At 43.3% G+C, this 16,348-nt stretch overlaps 1 protein-coding gene and 1 long non-coding RNA gene across 4 annotated transcripts in view; one reads left to right on the top strand and one right to left on the bottom strand.

The window, feature by feature from the left end:
- The window catches only part of LOC138066874 (uncharacterized), an 82,123-nt gene that overhangs the window by 55,083 nt on the left and 10,692 nt on the right, over positions 1–16,348 (bottom strand). The window lies entirely within an intron of this gene.
- Positions 37–16,348, top strand: part of STUM (stum, mechanosensory transduction mediator homolog) — a 46,055-nt gene continuing 29,743 nt past the window's right edge. For 2 of the 3 annotated variants that reach the window (XR_011140487.1, XM_068940142.1), the window contains exon 1: positions 48–349. Coding sequence is in view for 2 of the 3 variants with exons in the window: in XM_068940142.1 (XP_068796243.1) it covers positions 148–349 (202 nt within the window). In the remaining variant the exon portion in view is untranslated. Of the gene's footprint in view, positions 350–16,348 lie in introns of all 3 variants that reach the window. The other variant, XM_068940141.1, reaches the window with a different exon arrangement.

Here is a 16,348-nt window from a genome sequence, read left to right as displayed (position 1 = left end):
TGCAGGCGGGGTCGCGCGGCGGCCGGGAGCGCGCGCCGCCCCGCCAGCCGCCCCGCGCGTGGCGGCAGCGGCAGCTCGGAGCCCGCCGGGACACCGCCGCCGCCGCCACCACCACCGCGGGCTCAGCCGAGCCGAGCCGAGCCGGCCATGGATCCTTTTCCCAAAGACGGGGAGAGTGCGGCGGCAGCGGCGGCGGCCGGGGGGGAGCCCAGCCGGGGCGCTGCCCCCTCCAGCGGGGTGGTGGTGCAGGTCCGGGAGAAGAAGGGCCCCCTGCGCGCCGCCATCCCCTACATGCCGTTCCCCGTGGCTGTCATCTGCCTCTTCCTCAACACCTTCGTGCCCGGGCTGGGTAAGGAGCTCCGCCGCCCGCCCGCCCGCCCGCGAGGGCGAGGGCTGCGCGTTGCGCTCGGGGGTTTTGGGGGCCGAGGCTACGGGCAGCGAGCGGGGCGCGCTGAGCGGCCGCGGGGAGCTCCGCCAGCGGCGCCGGCCACAACTTTGCGCGGCGGGGAGCCGCCTCGGCGGGAAAGTTTGCCCGCGGAGGGAGGCGACGCCCCCGGCCCGCCCGGCGGGGTCCGCGCGCCCCGCCGCCGCCGCCGCCGCCGCCGCCGCGCGAGCAGCCGTTGGAGCAACGGTCGCCGCGGGGCGGGGCGGGGCGGCGGCGGCGGGTCCCCGCCGCGGCTGGTGCGGGCTGCGGCGCGGCTCCCTCGCGTCCTCGTCGAAGCAGTGAGGGAAAAGCCACGGGCGCGGGGTGCGTTTCGGTCTTTCCTCGCCCCGCCGTGCCGCCCCGGGGCGGGAGAAGGCACCGAGTGATCACGTTTCCCCCTCCCCAAAGCCGGTATTCCTAATCTTAAGTTTTCCTAGAGCAACCTGTGAAAGGTTTTGGTCCCCTACCGCTTTCCTAAGGAACGGGGGTCTGGGGAAGCTGTGGGGATTCGCTCTTTCTCCGTATGACAGGCCAAGTAACACAGGTTACTCAGTTGTGGCTGTTGTAGTCCCTTCTGTACTTCCCCTCCTTCCTTTTCCGATAGCAAATCCTTGCTTACTGCGGTGCGAGGCCGGCCGGAGCCTAGAGTTTGAGCACTGCAAAGACACTTGGAACACAAGGCTAAATACAAGTCCCTTAGCATCAAACAAAATAGGTTAAAAACAATAAAAATCAGCCCATGCCTCAGAAGTCCCCTAGTAAGTTCCAGGCCACCCTATCTGCTAGCGTGGCCACTGCTGAACCCTTTCCTGGGCAAACCGCTGTTTGGAGGCATAGGAGCCTTTCCCAGCTTGCCCTGCACTTCAAGAGCCCTGTCCTTACCTGCTTCATATATTTCAGATGGCTTAATTCTGTAAGGTAGCTACAGTTCTTAAAGTTCTTCCAATTACAGTGTTGCCTGGGCGGTATACTGTATGCAACATGTACAAGCCATTTTTATTGCAGCGTGTGTGTTCTTCAAAGTGACACACAGATGTATTTCAGGGGAAAGCTTTTTAAATACCTCAGAATTTTCCTTTGAAAGAATGGCATTGGCATATATGCCTCCACATGCACCCTCAGGTGTGTTCTGTTCACAGCCCTTGTACTCAGACCCCTGAAGAACGTGGATTAATGAAGCAAATAGAAACTCTCCGGTTGAGTGCTTTTGTGTGTTTTTAAGTTACTATAATTTAGCATTTAATTTCCCACAATCACCAGAGAGGGATTTTCAAAACCAGAGCTTTCTAAATGAATGTAGTTTTCAGCTGCATTGAAGACAGTGACTTTTTATGTCTTCACTGTAGAAATAAAAGAAAAAAAAAAAAAGATTTACCATGCCCTTTTCCTACCTCGTTTGGATAATCTTATATTTCATACATGCTTTCCAAAAGCACACTAGAAAACCCTCAGTGCTCTTCCTTTACCCTAGGAGGGCAAATCCCCATAAGCTGTCCTCATGTCAGAATTGGCATGTGGTGTGGTTGTCTGCTCAGAGCTCTTCTTCCTGATGGCATCTGCGGACCTGCTGGAGGTAGTCAGTGTTGTGCCCTCCCTCACACAGAAGGGGTCAGTAAAGAATGAGAGTAGGTACCGCTTCCTTTCTGAAGGTGGACCACGTTGGGTTTATAGGGATCCCAGTCCCTGCTGGCTTGGATTTGGATTTTGCAGCCACACTGGTTTTGTCATCACCAGCTGGCCAGACCAGCCCAAAGTGATTTTAATTTTTTTTGGTTCTGTTTTTTTTTTTAAAGACTTGAGTTTTTTTTTTTGTTTTTTTTTTTTGTAAACTCATTTTCCCTTTGGATGTGCTGATTTCAGCAGTGCTTGCTGGTTGGCCATACCACTTTTCATCCTGATTTTCTGTTGCAAAAGTACAAAACAAATAAATTACGAATTAAAAGAAGCCCATCCTTGCGGCATTCTCACTGATTGGCCAAAAATGCCCTTCTGAAGATGCATCATAAACACTATCTGTAAAGCATAGCACTCAGCCTGTACGTAAGTGAAACGTTTTTTTAATCAAGCTGCTAATATCCTATACATTTTCATAGAAAATTTATCCTGAGATAATATAGCCAAGTAGAATATAGCTATTTACAGTCTCAGCCAAATCCCGTCGTATATCACGTAGCCCACACACAAGGAGAAGCAGAAGGAACACAAATCTACTGGGAGGAATAATCAGGATAAGAGAGATCCTACGATCTCATGGCCGTGTCACACTTTAACCGTCTCTATGAACTGAGCAACACTTGTAAGATAAATACTGTTTAAAGAGGTGTGAAGTATTCGTGTATAGCATCTGAGCCTGTTCCTAGTGAAGTAAATAGCAAAACTCCCATCAATTTCTATAATACAGATTTATAACCCTTTAAATGATGCTTCACAGGATTGCTGTGTATTTTGTCTGGTTAGGTGGAGAGTGTGAATTTGTTCAGGTGATAATGGAAGTTCTCTATTTTCTGATCCCCGAATTCCATTCTTCATCTGTTTCCTAGGCAGTTCTCGTGCATGTATAGACTCCACAGTGCAACTGCAGGAAGGGGTGAGAAGCTACCAGAGTAGACAAGAAAATGGGGAACGCTAAATAAACCAAGTAGTCTACTGCTTGGAAGCCAGTGATGTTGATGCGTTTGTTAGTGCCCGGTAACAGCCAAACAGAATTTGTGCTGTGATGCAGGCTATCAAACGCAGGACAGGTCTCTCAACATCTGAATGCCTTGCCTTTTTTAGTTAAATTCTCTCTCCTGTGTTATGGGTGTCATCTGTGAGGCTGAAATCTGAGAATTTTAAACATCCAGTTTATTTTTCCCTTATGCTATTTATGTTTTGCAGTACTCCATTTGGACAAGAGAAGTAACACTTGCTCTTAGCTTAAAGTCAGTTTATTTTTTTCAGGTGGTTAATTTTTCAGAGATTTATGTCCCTGAAAAATCCAGAACTGAAGGTTTTAGGATGCATCGTAAACTGGTTTTCAATTACTCTTTTTTTGTATGAATGTTACAAAAAATGCATGGGAAATTTTTCTTACCGAGGGGATATGTTAACTTTGGCTTTGCCAAAACTTAAAATTCAGACCAGATACGATCTAAGGAGGCTTGTTTAGCCCATCTACTTGTAATCTGTTTTATAGGACAGGCCTAAAATTGCACAGTGCTTCCATTCGTTGTGATAGACACAACCACTTGGAGATGTTCTGGACCAGAATTTTCTGTGGCCCCCTGAAGTCTGCCTCATCTGCATCTGCCACAGCTCTGCAAGGCTAAGCGGTAATGAAGATGTCCCTAGTTCAGGGTCATAAAAGGAGCAGACAGTACGAAAGGGAAAAGAGGAATCTGGAGTCCTCATTAAGTGCTGTGGCGAAAGCACAGTGCTGGCAGCCACAAGCGTTCCAGCTTTGCCACAGGCACTCTGTGCCACAGAGAGTGACTGTCACCTGTATTTTGGCATAGTGCTTCTGAAGTTGGCTCTTCAGCCTCAGGGCCAAATCATGCCCTGACTAGCTCTGGAGAGCAGAAGACAAAGGCACCAGCAGAGACACTTGGCGGTCCAGCCTCTCCTTCTCAATTACTGCTGGATTGAGCCATGTGTGCCTTCAGCCAGTATGTGCTGCAGATGGCAACTGTGAGAAGCGGCTGGCCATGCCCTTTAGCTGGCAGACGGTGTTCTCTTGGAGCTGCCGTGTGCCAGTCAGCGTGGGAGCAGATCTGGCTCTCTGTCATTCCCTGAGCTGATACATGGGAATCTTGCCCTCCTTCCTACCTGTTTTTCCTTCCCTCACTGTGTGGGAGGGGGGGAAGCGAAGGGGGAGAACTTGAGGGAAATGTGAGAAGTAAGTGGAATTATCTGCAAGTATGAGATATTCTCCAAGATGAATTCCTCCTGTCAGGAAGGGGGTGGACTTTCAGATCACAGCCTGAATTATACATGCATACTATTTTTATGCAGGGAGTAACTGAAATATAGAGCATAAAATTATGTTAGTGCAAGATAGGAGAGCAGCCACCTATGAGCCCCGAAATTCCCAGTAGAGGACATCATGAGTGACAGCATCTCACAGACAACTGGAGAAAGATGGGATGATTCCCAGCCCACTGAACATTTTTCTTCAGTGCTGTACAGTGCTTGTGTTCCTGGCTGTGCCAGCTCCAAGTCACAACTCTTCTGCCATCTGTTTGTTCTGCTTCAGTCTTGTTAGAGTTCAAGGACCAGACCTTCAGCTATGTAAACTGGGGTGGCACCACTGGCTTTAATGCTCCATTCATACAAGCCAAGCATCTGCAAAAGGCTCTGATTAGAAGCCAGGGCACTCCTGCAGAATGAACTCCCCAAAGAGCTGAATGGAAGTAGGGAACACACAACTCACAAAAGTTGCAGGAATACGATCTGCATAAAAATACCTTTATAATAATTTCCATTTTATTTTTGCTGTTGTAATAGTAAATGTATACCTGAAGCGAACATCCATCGCCTTCGTTATTATTGCAATAAACGATTTCAAGGAAAAAAAACCCACATTTTCTCATCTAGAGTAGGACAAATGCTGCAAAAAAGAAATTGGGGCTTTCAGGCATCAGTGCCTTACAATCTCAAGCTTGCTTTGGCATTTATGATCCTTTTTATTTTATTTTTTTCCATGGATATGCAAATGGATGAATCTGGGTGGTTTACAAGCTCATTTGTGGAATCCAAAGGTTTTGTAAGCGTTTGTCTGAATGTATGTTTGTGAAGTTTTACTGCTGGAATTTTCTAGCCTTTCCGCCTGTGAGGTATAGCTTGCTGGGGATCTACAGAGAGAAGCCGCTTCTAATGGGTCCATAAGAACATAATTAAACAAAGGAAACCTGTTGTCAGTGGAGTTCATTTACACTGGGTTTTGTGCTTCCACTGAAAGCGAGTGATCCATACACTGAAAAGACCCAAAAGTTCTCCTTTCTGTCATTTGTTTGCATGACACAGGAGACCTGTGATACAATGTGTACACCCAGGTTACTGCTCCATTGCCGCTAGCAGTGGTATCAGTTGTGCTGTAGGTATGCCTCCTGGTTCAAGTTGTGCCTAAGAACAATTGAAAATACAGGTTCTTACTCCTGCAGGTCCTATTCTTGCCAGTGTGGAGAAAGCTGTTAATCTCCTACTTTTTTTTACAGAGGTTTAAGTGAGAAATGGGAAAGTCTTATATAACTTATTGGCTGATCATATTGAACAGTCACTCAAAGATCTTGCCAGCACAGGGTAGTCTGGAATACTTTTATGGTATGAATTGTCTGGACCATCTAGGATGACAAACAAGCTTGCAAAATTCAAAACTGCTGTACAGATAATTTGTGATCAGAAGAAAGGCTGATTATTTCAAGTCTGCAGCCACTGAGTCAGACAACTCTGGCCTCTGTATTGGATCAGCAAAAAACAATGGGCTTTCATCTCTGCGGAGGACTCTGATGTGGCCCCTCATTTTTGATCCAATCTCCAAAGGTAGACCCTTTGAAGTAAAGATGCCTTCTTCTTTGCAGTTGTATTTTATTAGACCCTAGTTACCTCAATACTTACTCTCTTCCTTTTCTCCGTCCCGTTTTCTTATTTTGCACTCGATCCCTTCCTTTAGTTTATCTGTTTCGTTTTAATGATCACATATGTAGATGCCTTCTTACTCGTCATCCTCCCATGGCCCCTCCTTTACAAATGCAGTTACAGGCATACTCGGCAAGAGCACAGCAACACCTTGTTCCTGACTACAGTCTCTGCCACAGTCTGAATATTTAGTATTATGTTCTTTGGACAGTTTTTGCTCAGCATTGTTAGTAAAAGCCAGTTAATTAGCTCTACTTCTGTTTATAATGACTTTTTGGTTCATTTCACTGTCAACTTGTGCATTAACCTACTGCTGCTGCTTTTGAATTGCGGTCAGTGCCAGACCGACTTAAATGCAAACAAGTTTGTTTCCCCTCCCTCACACCTTTTTCCACCAAAATGCCAAACAAAAGAAATAGCCAGAAATCTTTTTGTTCGCTGCTGATGTTTAAGCAGCTCTGTGGAGATGTTTAAGCAGCTCTGTGGATGTACTCATTACTTAATAAACACATAAGGAGAAAGCGCTTGCTGAGCCTCTTGCAGTCTAGTTTGTCATTTAATGCAATTTGGACAGATGTATTTGAAGATTAAGAATGAGGGGGGGAGCAGACAGCAGAGAAGAGCTATTAAATGGCCAAGTGAACCAACTGAATTTTAAGGAGTCTGGAAAGCTGTTCCAGACATAGGGTGTGATGTGGAGGTAAATAGAGAATCAAGCCCAGAAGGAGAAAAGGACAGTCTGGGAGAGTACATTGGGAGAGATTCGGTGACAAGGCCAAAGAACTGGAACTTCATGCAGCGAGAGAGAAAAGCCACGAAAGGATTTGAAGATGGAAGTAACTTGGATGAGGAGAGGATGCATCTAACTGGTGAATTTGGCTAGTCTAGATCGCCGGATGAAGGTAAACGGTTTTGGTATTCTGAATCAGTGGGTTTCAGAGGGATCTACAAACAGTGATGAAGCACCAGTGTGTGAAACGGGTCATGGCCGTAATCTCCGTTTTCTCTTGAAAAGTTCCCTATTGAACTATTCAGAATAGCCAAGGGAGAAATAGAGGCAGAAGCCAAGGTTCCTCAGATTCTTTCTCTCCCATGAAATCAGATGTCCTGCCCTAACCACAAACACACCCATAGGGGGCAGCAGCTGGCATAAAGAAAGATGAATTTTAGAACCCATAATACAAGGCAACAGGATTGAATTTTGTGGGAAGAACAGTGATGGGGTGATAAAGGGATTCTAAAATAATCCCTGATTTTATAGAAGGGAGTAGAATTTGCAGTAAGTCTATGAAAACTTTCATTCAAAGGTAGCCTGGAAAGGAGAAAGGAAGAGAACAGTCGTCTTCTATGAGATATAAAGCCAATGCAACGTTTAACATTTTTCTTCATAAGTCTTTGGACTTATCTATGTTCAAGAGTACTACCACTTTAAAGTTATACTAGTACAGTTGCAGCACTATAGTTGAGGTATATGGACTCAGTTATAGCCGTTTGTAAAAATGCTGGTCTACAAAGATACTTGTATAACTATTTCTGGAAGAAGGTAAACCAGTTTAAGATCATTAATAGCAGTGTATCTATGTCTAGTACTTGGGATTTTGCTAGTGTGCAGGTACCGACAGACACCTCCTGGTGCACCTTACTGGCAATTAAGACCATTACCTGCCTCATATCTCTGCTGGAAGTTACTGCTGCAGCAGCAATGGAAGCAGAAGGGAACGCCAGCCTCTGTTGCAGCTACTCCAGTTCACAACCCGACGTCTTATTTGATGCTGCAGTGAAAGCTGGTTTGCCTGCAGCCAAGATGTAATGCATATCTAACAAGGCTGGTGTGGGAGCAGTATTCCTTGGCAGAGAGCTGAAGCCAGCACCACGCAGAAATCTTAAACCTCATTGAACAGGAGTCAGACCCAAGACATTGTTATATCAGCGTGGGCCCAGCCTTACCTCAGAAGAAAAGGTATATGTTGACTGAGCTTGCTTTAGAAATTCCAAGAACACCAAAGTTGGTTTCTCTTGTTTTGCTGAAGATTGTGAGATTTTTCATTAACTGAAGGAGGTCACAGTGTCAAATCTACAGCAGAGATATCCCCTCTTCCTTCTCCGGTTCCTACTCTCCCCAGGATTTTTTGAGCGTTTTTGTTAAATAGAATCCAGAAAACCAAAGTACTGTAAGAGCTGAAGGAAAAAAATCACATGCCTTTCCACGTAATTATATTTCATTGTTGATTACTGATGTTATAAACTTACTAGGTTTTATAGGGTATAGAACCAAGGAAAAGCAAACTACCTGAGACTTGAATTTTTGAATATTATAAAGATAGTTTAAGACTCAATTTTTTTCTTTAAAAAAGACTTACACACCAAACAGTTTCCCTCAAACTGTTTGACATCCCCTCAAATGGCCTAACAGTGCAGTCATGACTTTCATAATATTTGATGTTTCCTTAGAACCCTGTCCCTTGGGACTCTCGATTAGATGAGAGTCTCTGCTTTCAAGAAAAGAAAAAAAATTAACTCTTATGTCTTTGGAAAAGGGTTTGAAGATATGACTCTAAGCCTCAAAAAAAAAAAAAAAGAAAAAAGAAAAATGAATTATAAAGAATGAGTTATGTTTTATATATCTCATAATTTTGGAGAACCCACTTCATGATTTTTCAGTGCTGGGAGATGGCAGTATTATAGTGAGCTTTCAAAATGAAGAAGGCATATATATTGCCAACTGATTCACAACTCTGCCAGACTGCACAAAACCACAGACAATCATGTCTGAGTATATGGTCATGAAGTATCCCGACAGTAATTATAAATGAGATAGCTGATGAAAGCTAACTGGTAGTACACGAACTCAAATTAAAAGTTCCAGGAAAAGCATACCCAGAATACATCTCCAGAATGGATCATGGTCGGTCTTGCAGAGGAAAGAGTGAATGTGACGTGACCAGTAGAGGGGCTCTTGAAAACCTAATTACATTCACTGAAGGATTTTGACCAGTAGCACATTTCTAACTTCAGTAATAGTTCTAATACAAGGAACAGCGTAGGGGGTGAAGGCTGCCATTTCTAGGATTGTAAATTTAAACATGTCACAGATAATTATCCAGCATCTTACCACGTTGTCATTTATCTAGGCTGAGCTCTCAGCAAGCCAAACATTGCTGAATATCCACACACAACTTTGAGATGCCTCTTTATCAGCCTGAGTTTGTGGAAAATCATTTCGTTTCAGCTATAACATGGACAAGTTTCTAAAAAAGGCAAAATGTAAATAGTCAAATTCATTTTGAGACTGTGTTGGAAAAAAATTCAGTCTAACCAAACAAGAGTGTTTTTACAAAAAGTCTGTAAATTTTGAGATTCCTACTATAAGACCCTGAAGAACTGATATTTTAATGGAGATTAATAAACTAAGTCATAATGAATGATTGTTACAAGTTTACTGTGTTAAAAAGTTGAGTCATCTTATGAAGTATGAATCATAATATTTATATGAAAATATTTTACCTGAAATAAAATATGCCCAATGATCACATTAGCGTAGAAGTATCTACGCTAATGAAACAGCATTTTGTCTTTTTGAGTTTAAAATATTTATATATCTATTACATATGCCGGCATGAAGTGAAATCTCTGGTTTAAATGATTTCTTCATCATGTAGGTAGAAAACTAGTTGTTGTTTCTGTATTTTAAGGGCATTCATAAAAGAATGGATCTTAGACTTCATAAATGGGTTTTGTTAATTTGCTATTTTTAAAATACTTGTGAGACCTTCTCTGTTGCCATGACGATTTAATTTCCATAAACATGATTTTGTGTGTGGGGGGTGTGTGTGTGTGTGTATCCAACCTTTGATACACAGTGTTGAGGAAAGGAGATGGCAACTTGATACCATAGAAATTGCTATGCCAATGGCCCATATAGTCAGGCCTCTGTCGCCGACAGTGGTCAGGACTAGGTTTTTACATTAAGATGAAAAGTTCTGGGGTGGATTTATTATATTTATTTATTCATATTACCCGTAAATGAAAGTTTTTTTTTTTCTTCCTTGTACTTGCACACGCTTTGTTGTGAAGTCAGGAAGCTTAACTTTCCATACACTGATTTACCATCGGCAATCTTTTTATAAAAATTCATATTATTCCTTTATCTGAACACTCCTTTTAAAATCATGCCTATTTCAAACAAAGCTGAAAACTAGTTCCAAGAATCTAAAGCCCAAATTCTGTCTAGAAGTACAGACAGACCCTGCTCTGGGTCCACATATGCAAAGCAGCTGTAAGGACTGAGCTCCAGGGCCATGAACTCCCACTGCCCTGTAACCCGCGCTGGAGTTTGTCCCAGTGGGAGCAGTTAAAAAAAGGATTTAGGACTGTGAGAAAGGACTGGTCACAAATTCAGACGTTTGTGAGGAGTAGCCAGAAGAAAGTCTCTTTCTAGCTGTGGGATTGGCTTGGTTCACCATACCTTCCTCGGTCCTTCTTTGTGACATTATTGTCACAGATCAGACCTGTTTCCAAACCTATTTGCACCAGACTGGTTCTTGAGTAATCCCTTGAAAGAGTAGGTACGTTGTCTTGAACGTAGTTAGATAACTCAGCTAGGGAGGATTCTCCAAATTGCGCCATTTAATTATATTTCCTGATCCATGTAAATGTGAAAGTATTGCCAAGTGTTCCCCTCTGTACTGGAAAGATGTTCATGTTTTCTGCTGTATATCTCTGGTATAAAGAGAATGAAGGTGTTCTTGAGCTCTGCATATGACAGTCTGATTAACGTCAGAGAAGACTTAGTAGGGGTTTTAGAAAACACGCTTTTTGGAAAAAACCTGGACTCAGGAGCTTTTTTCCTCCTACTAGCATTTCATTGTGGCTATGGCGTCCTGGTGAGATGGTTACTTGTCTCGTGTAAAAGAGAACAGAGCACAGGGTCTACAATCATTGGCAACTGTGAATACCAAAATACTCCCTTGTTTTCTCTTTTAAAAGCCAGAACGTTGCTTTGTACATTGACTTGCACCTGTGTGCTTATTTCATTCAGTCCTCAGCTCCTCCCACACGCCCCACAAAACCAACAGTAGAATGGACTCTCTTGGCACTCCTGTGAAGCAGACTCCCTGAGGTGGAAGAACTTTCATTTTATTTATATTGGTCAGCTGCAGTTTGCAACCTAGTTTACGCGTCTTGAGAGCTATCCCCCTTACTTGGGATATTGCTGTAGAAGGCTAGCATTTGACACTCCCTCTGTGGAGGTGTATGTAACTGCACGAGTACAAGGCAAAGCTTGAACAAAGCCACGAATATGGATAGAAGAAAGGGAGGAGTCTGTCACCAGCCAGTTATACGAATAACTCCTTACACACAAGGCTGCCAACATACAAATTCTCAATTTCCATCAGAGTTAAGCCTCAGTATTTCCACTTTGGCTGACAGATTAAAGGTAAAGTAGTTAAAAGTAGGCTGTGTCTCCTTATGTTGTGTGCAGTTGATACCTCATAAAGGAAATCTGCAGAGGAACCAGGAATAGATGCCCTTGCTCTGCAGGTACACCGTGAACCCTTCTTTATACTGAAGCTGGGATGAATAAAACAGTACCAGTCCATCCTTGGTGTTATTGACACGAGGAAGAGTTTTCTTCTTCCTTGTAGTAGCTAAAACATGGTATGCCTGGCTCAGCTAAAAATCTGGCCCACGTGCACGTACGTTCTGCTCTCACATTCAGTGCTTTCAATCTACTAAACATCCTTTCACTGCTTATTTAATCTGCACGTGCCAAGGCAGAGCTGGGCAGAGAGGATGTCCTTCTAATTGCTCTAGGGACTCCAGGCCACATTGCTTGGAGCAGCACACAATCTTTTGAACCAGTGCAAAAGAGGTATGAAACGTTCCCATTCCAGACTAGACCCACTTGTCAGCACCGAGAACCCGTAACATGCAGAACAATGTGCTGTTGAGTCCCTAGAACCTGTTCACCCAACTTTACTCACTGTTTTTGCTTCTTACTCTGAGATTTATGAGAAAAGTCCATGGTGGCATGATACATTAAGAGTGCAAGGACAGAACTATGTTCAAAGGGAAGGCCTAATATCAGTAGGCCCCTTGAAGTTGCCCCATGAGTAAATACTACTTTGTGAGGAAGAGTTGCAGAACTGGGCTCTTACATTGCACTTAAACAGAGAGGACTCTTGCTGATTTGCACTACTTAGTTGGAAACCCACAACATTTTAGCAACAAATTTAGGGACTTTATCTTTCCTGAGAAGTCCACTACCTACTGATGCATAAAGTGCAGAGTAGGTAACTGAGCAAGGCTTTTCTGCATTATTATGACTTCTTTGCAGTAGTACCGTGAAGTGCAGACTACACTCAAGTCCTGTTATGATATTTAAATATGAAAGAAGAGTTATGCCATGTGCCCAGACTGTTTGCCGTCTGAGTGGAGAAGTCAGAGAAAACCTGTCAAAAATCACCCAAGAAGTCGGTGGCAGACCTGGAAAGAGAATCCAGATTGGATTCAGTGCCTAAAGTCACCCACCCATCCTTTGTTTCCAGTAATTTTTCCTAGGCAACTATGGTTATTAAATTACCTCCCATCACTCTTAGGCTTTGTATTCACCAGAAAGCAAGGTGTTTTCTGTGCTGTACATTAGCAACAATGTGATAAATAGACAGGATGGACAAGGCAGTTAGTAGTTCTTGTGTGCTCCCCTCTCACGTGATCCTGTGGTTTATGCCTATGAAAGCTACATACTATTTTGTTCATCTGAGGACTTTAGCATGTTTTAGTACAGTTAAAAAAAGCCAAACTATTTTGTAGGACAGGTGCCCCCTAGAGTTGTCATTTAAAAGAACGCTGGTTTGTACTGTGCATTGCAGTTTAGTACTACCAGACATTTGCAATAAAAAGGCTCCATTGTATTCCTTCTTGTTTACTCCACAATTGTGTGCAAAATAGGATCTTACTGTGACCTTTAAGTGTACTATGTTAAAATTACCACCTCTACTGCTGTGTAGGTGACTGTGGCATTATATAGACAATGGGAAGAGAACGGGTCCTATCCCAGATGGTTGTGCTAGAAGTGTTCCCAAGAGTCTGCTCAGAGTTAACAGAAAACTTAATAAAAAACCACAATGCAGTGTAATGAAAAGAAAAAATATTTCCTTGAGTTGTATGTTTAAAGGCAGAGTTTTAAAGGCACAGTTGGGACTTGTTTCTTAGCAACAGTGCTCATCTAAGGCATGCAAACACTGTCATGTTGGAAAAAGATACCCTCAAGAACAAAAGCAGTATGAAAGAGCTAAAAGCAGCAAATTTAAAGGGATGTCTTCCTGCAATTGCTGGAGCATTTCATAAGCTCTGCAAAGCCTTCAGGCAGTGACCAAGGTGATTCTGGTACACAGTACTGATCAGAACAAAGAACTTGCCTTTACTCATCTTTCACAACAGGGAAGAATACGTGCATTGACATTACAGGCATATCATGAAACCACAGTTTAGGTCCTCCCTTCTGTATCCGCGAAAATGTAACAGCATTTTACATTGAGGACACAGAAATCCTGTTGAACAAACTCCTTACTCTGTTGCAGCTTGTGTTGTATTCAGTACTATATTTCAGCAGAAGCTCTGTAATGAGCAGAGTTCAATGCAATTACCTGTCCGTAGCAAAAGCTCCTTCTAAAGGAGTTGATTAGAGCCTAGTTGACACACCAAAACAGGAGATAATATTTATCAGTATTATTCATTCAGAATAGCTTAGTGGCAAATGTTCTTTCTATTGGGCATATTAGATGGGATTCATGTACCTGTACATCCGAGTTATAGTCTGCAGCTATAGTCTGTGGGGAGGAATTAGACACTACCAGCATGTGACTCATCTTGTCTCTAAAATAGGTTAAGTGAATCACACCCTCTGGGGGCCTCTGCCTTTTTTTTTTTTTTGACTGCAAAGAAGGCTAGGGGTGACAAGCTCAGATGGAGACACCTACCTTGCACATAGTTAGGTCAGATGATTGCTACCCATTAAATGTTTTGTAAAAGAAGGTATTTGCCATGATCAGTTCAAAATGCATCATGCGTTGCTCATGCATCTTACTGGAGCTCCTCTTGTCTTTATGAGGACTCATAAAATGAGACCTCCAAGCTGTTTCCTGATGTATGTACATCTACTATGTCTCACGTCATTTGTATATTTTTGAAACTTAGACCTCCTTTCTCATCAATCTGCACATAAAAACCTCTCATTTCTGTAATTAGTGTTACTGCCCTTCATTGTAACTCGTTGTTAGCTCTTTCCCAAGGAGCGTATCACTGATTTCTGTAATGCCGTTATAACCTCTTCCATAGCTTTTCTCCTCTAGTACAGTCCAAAATCTTGTCAGCATTGCTGCCTGGGGAACACCTTGGGTGTATGTTCTCACTGCGCTGCTCACACTGACATTTAGATCCCTTCCATAAACGGTTACAGGGATTTCAGAAGTCATTGTTGTGTGCATCCTGTTCACGTTGTTCTTAACATAACGCATTATGTTTGGTATAGAAGGTACGAGAGGTGCTTACACACTGTTAAAGTATCACTGAGAGCTGCTATATTTACCAACAGGGCTGACAGGTGAGCTCATATGAATCTCTGGAATTGGTTACTGCCACTCCTCATCTTGTCTAAGCTTGCTGCACCCAAGCCAACCAGGAGCAAAGGCCCAGCTGCAATCTGTGGTTGTAGAAAGGTTTCCCCTCTCGCTCTTCTTCTGACTTCTTTACTAACTCCATCAGAAATTTAACTGTTGCAGGTTAAGAAGTTACTGCCTCTAAGTGACTATTCCATGCCCTAGCTGGGGATTACATCACCTCACAGCAGAGATGGCAGGGGGAAACATCTGCTAGCAGTTGCAACTTCACTACAAAACCATAGTTAAACTAAGCTAAGCATAAGCTGCTAAGACTTTGCACTGAATCTGCTGTGGCGCAGATGCATGTTCCCTTGTATTGACTCTGCTAAGGGTTTGTCATCTCTGCTAAAGAGATTCATTGTCTGGCAGCTGGTCCTCTTCAGCCCGCAAGTCCTTGTACAGTTGCACAGCATGAGCACTTGATAGTATGCTATAGGACCAGCTCCGCTCTTCTCAGTCATAGGGTGCCCAGCACGCACAATTAATACTGTTTAAACAGGAAGAAATACTAACTATGACAGCAGAGGAAAGAGGCTTTTCAGACAAACATGGCTTTCTTTAATACCCTGTGGTATCTTCTGGTACATCCTTCATAAGGAAGAAACTAATCCCAATCTGTATGTTTTGCTTTCATTATAGCAAAAAGCCTCAGAGGGTAGTAAGGCTAGACTAGGAAAGCCAGAATTTTATCCTTTAGCTGACAGCTGTTTCACTGTGGCCTCAGGCATGATTTATGCTGGAATCCCTTGATTTCAGTGGGAATGAAGTGCTCAAATATCTTTTAAAGTCTGTTTTTAACTTCTCTGCCTTCCTTCTGTTGTTCTTCAACAAAAGGAGGATACTAGCCTACACGTTTACACAAACGTGGTGAGGTATCATTGGTATTTATTAAATCCTGAAGATGAAAACTAGAAGTGCTGCTGCTGGTCAGTATGCAAGTTAGGAGAGAAGTGACATTATATTCAAAACCAAATGAGTGGAAAAATATCTGCAGGGTTATTTGCATATGTTAAAAAAATACTGAAGCATTATAAATAGTTTGGAGCCAGACGTTTGAGAAGGATAAGAACTACGTTCGTGTTCTCTCTCCTGCTGAGTAGTTTGGCTCAGCTGTTAATTTTCACTAACTGGAAAAATAAAAAGACTTTTGCAATAGACTTATATTGCCTTAGTCCCAGGTCTAGAGATGAAACGTTACACATGGATCGCGTGGATAGTGCAGGCTGTCTGTCCTGTATGATTTGTCATTCAGATAGCAAAGAGACCAAACTTTCCCACAGCACTGGACAGACTCTGGTTTGTACAGCCAGCAGATGTGCCAGCACCTTCTCCCGTTATTCCTTTCTTCCTTATGACATTCTGTGATTTAGGGACTTCCTAATGCACAAGTTGTAATTGCATCCTTGTATTTTAATAGCCATTGTTTGACCTTCCTCCTGCGTGTGTTTTGATCAGTATTAGTTCAGTTAGTAGCAAAGAGAGTTGATCACACTGCCTTACTCTGTCCAGTCCTCTTCCCACTCTCAACCACTCCCCAAATCTGGTCTCTCTTTGTCAGATGGGCAAAAAGAGTTGATTCCGTGTGACCCAAAGCTGCTAGCACACGCACCGCCTTTGGATGTCCTGCTGCCACACGTGCTCTCTTTTG

This window comes from Struthio camelus, chromosome 3 (assembly GCF_040807025.1).
Source record: "Struthio camelus isolate bStrCam1 chromosome 3, bStrCam1.hap1, whole genome shotgun sequence".
In the NCBI taxonomy this organism is placed as follows: domain Eukaryota; kingdom Metazoa; phylum Chordata; class Aves; order Struthioniformes; family Struthionidae; genus Struthio; species Struthio camelus.
The sequence above is the reverse complement of the archived record's forward strand: the minus strand, read 5'-3'. Positions and strand labels throughout refer to the sequence as shown.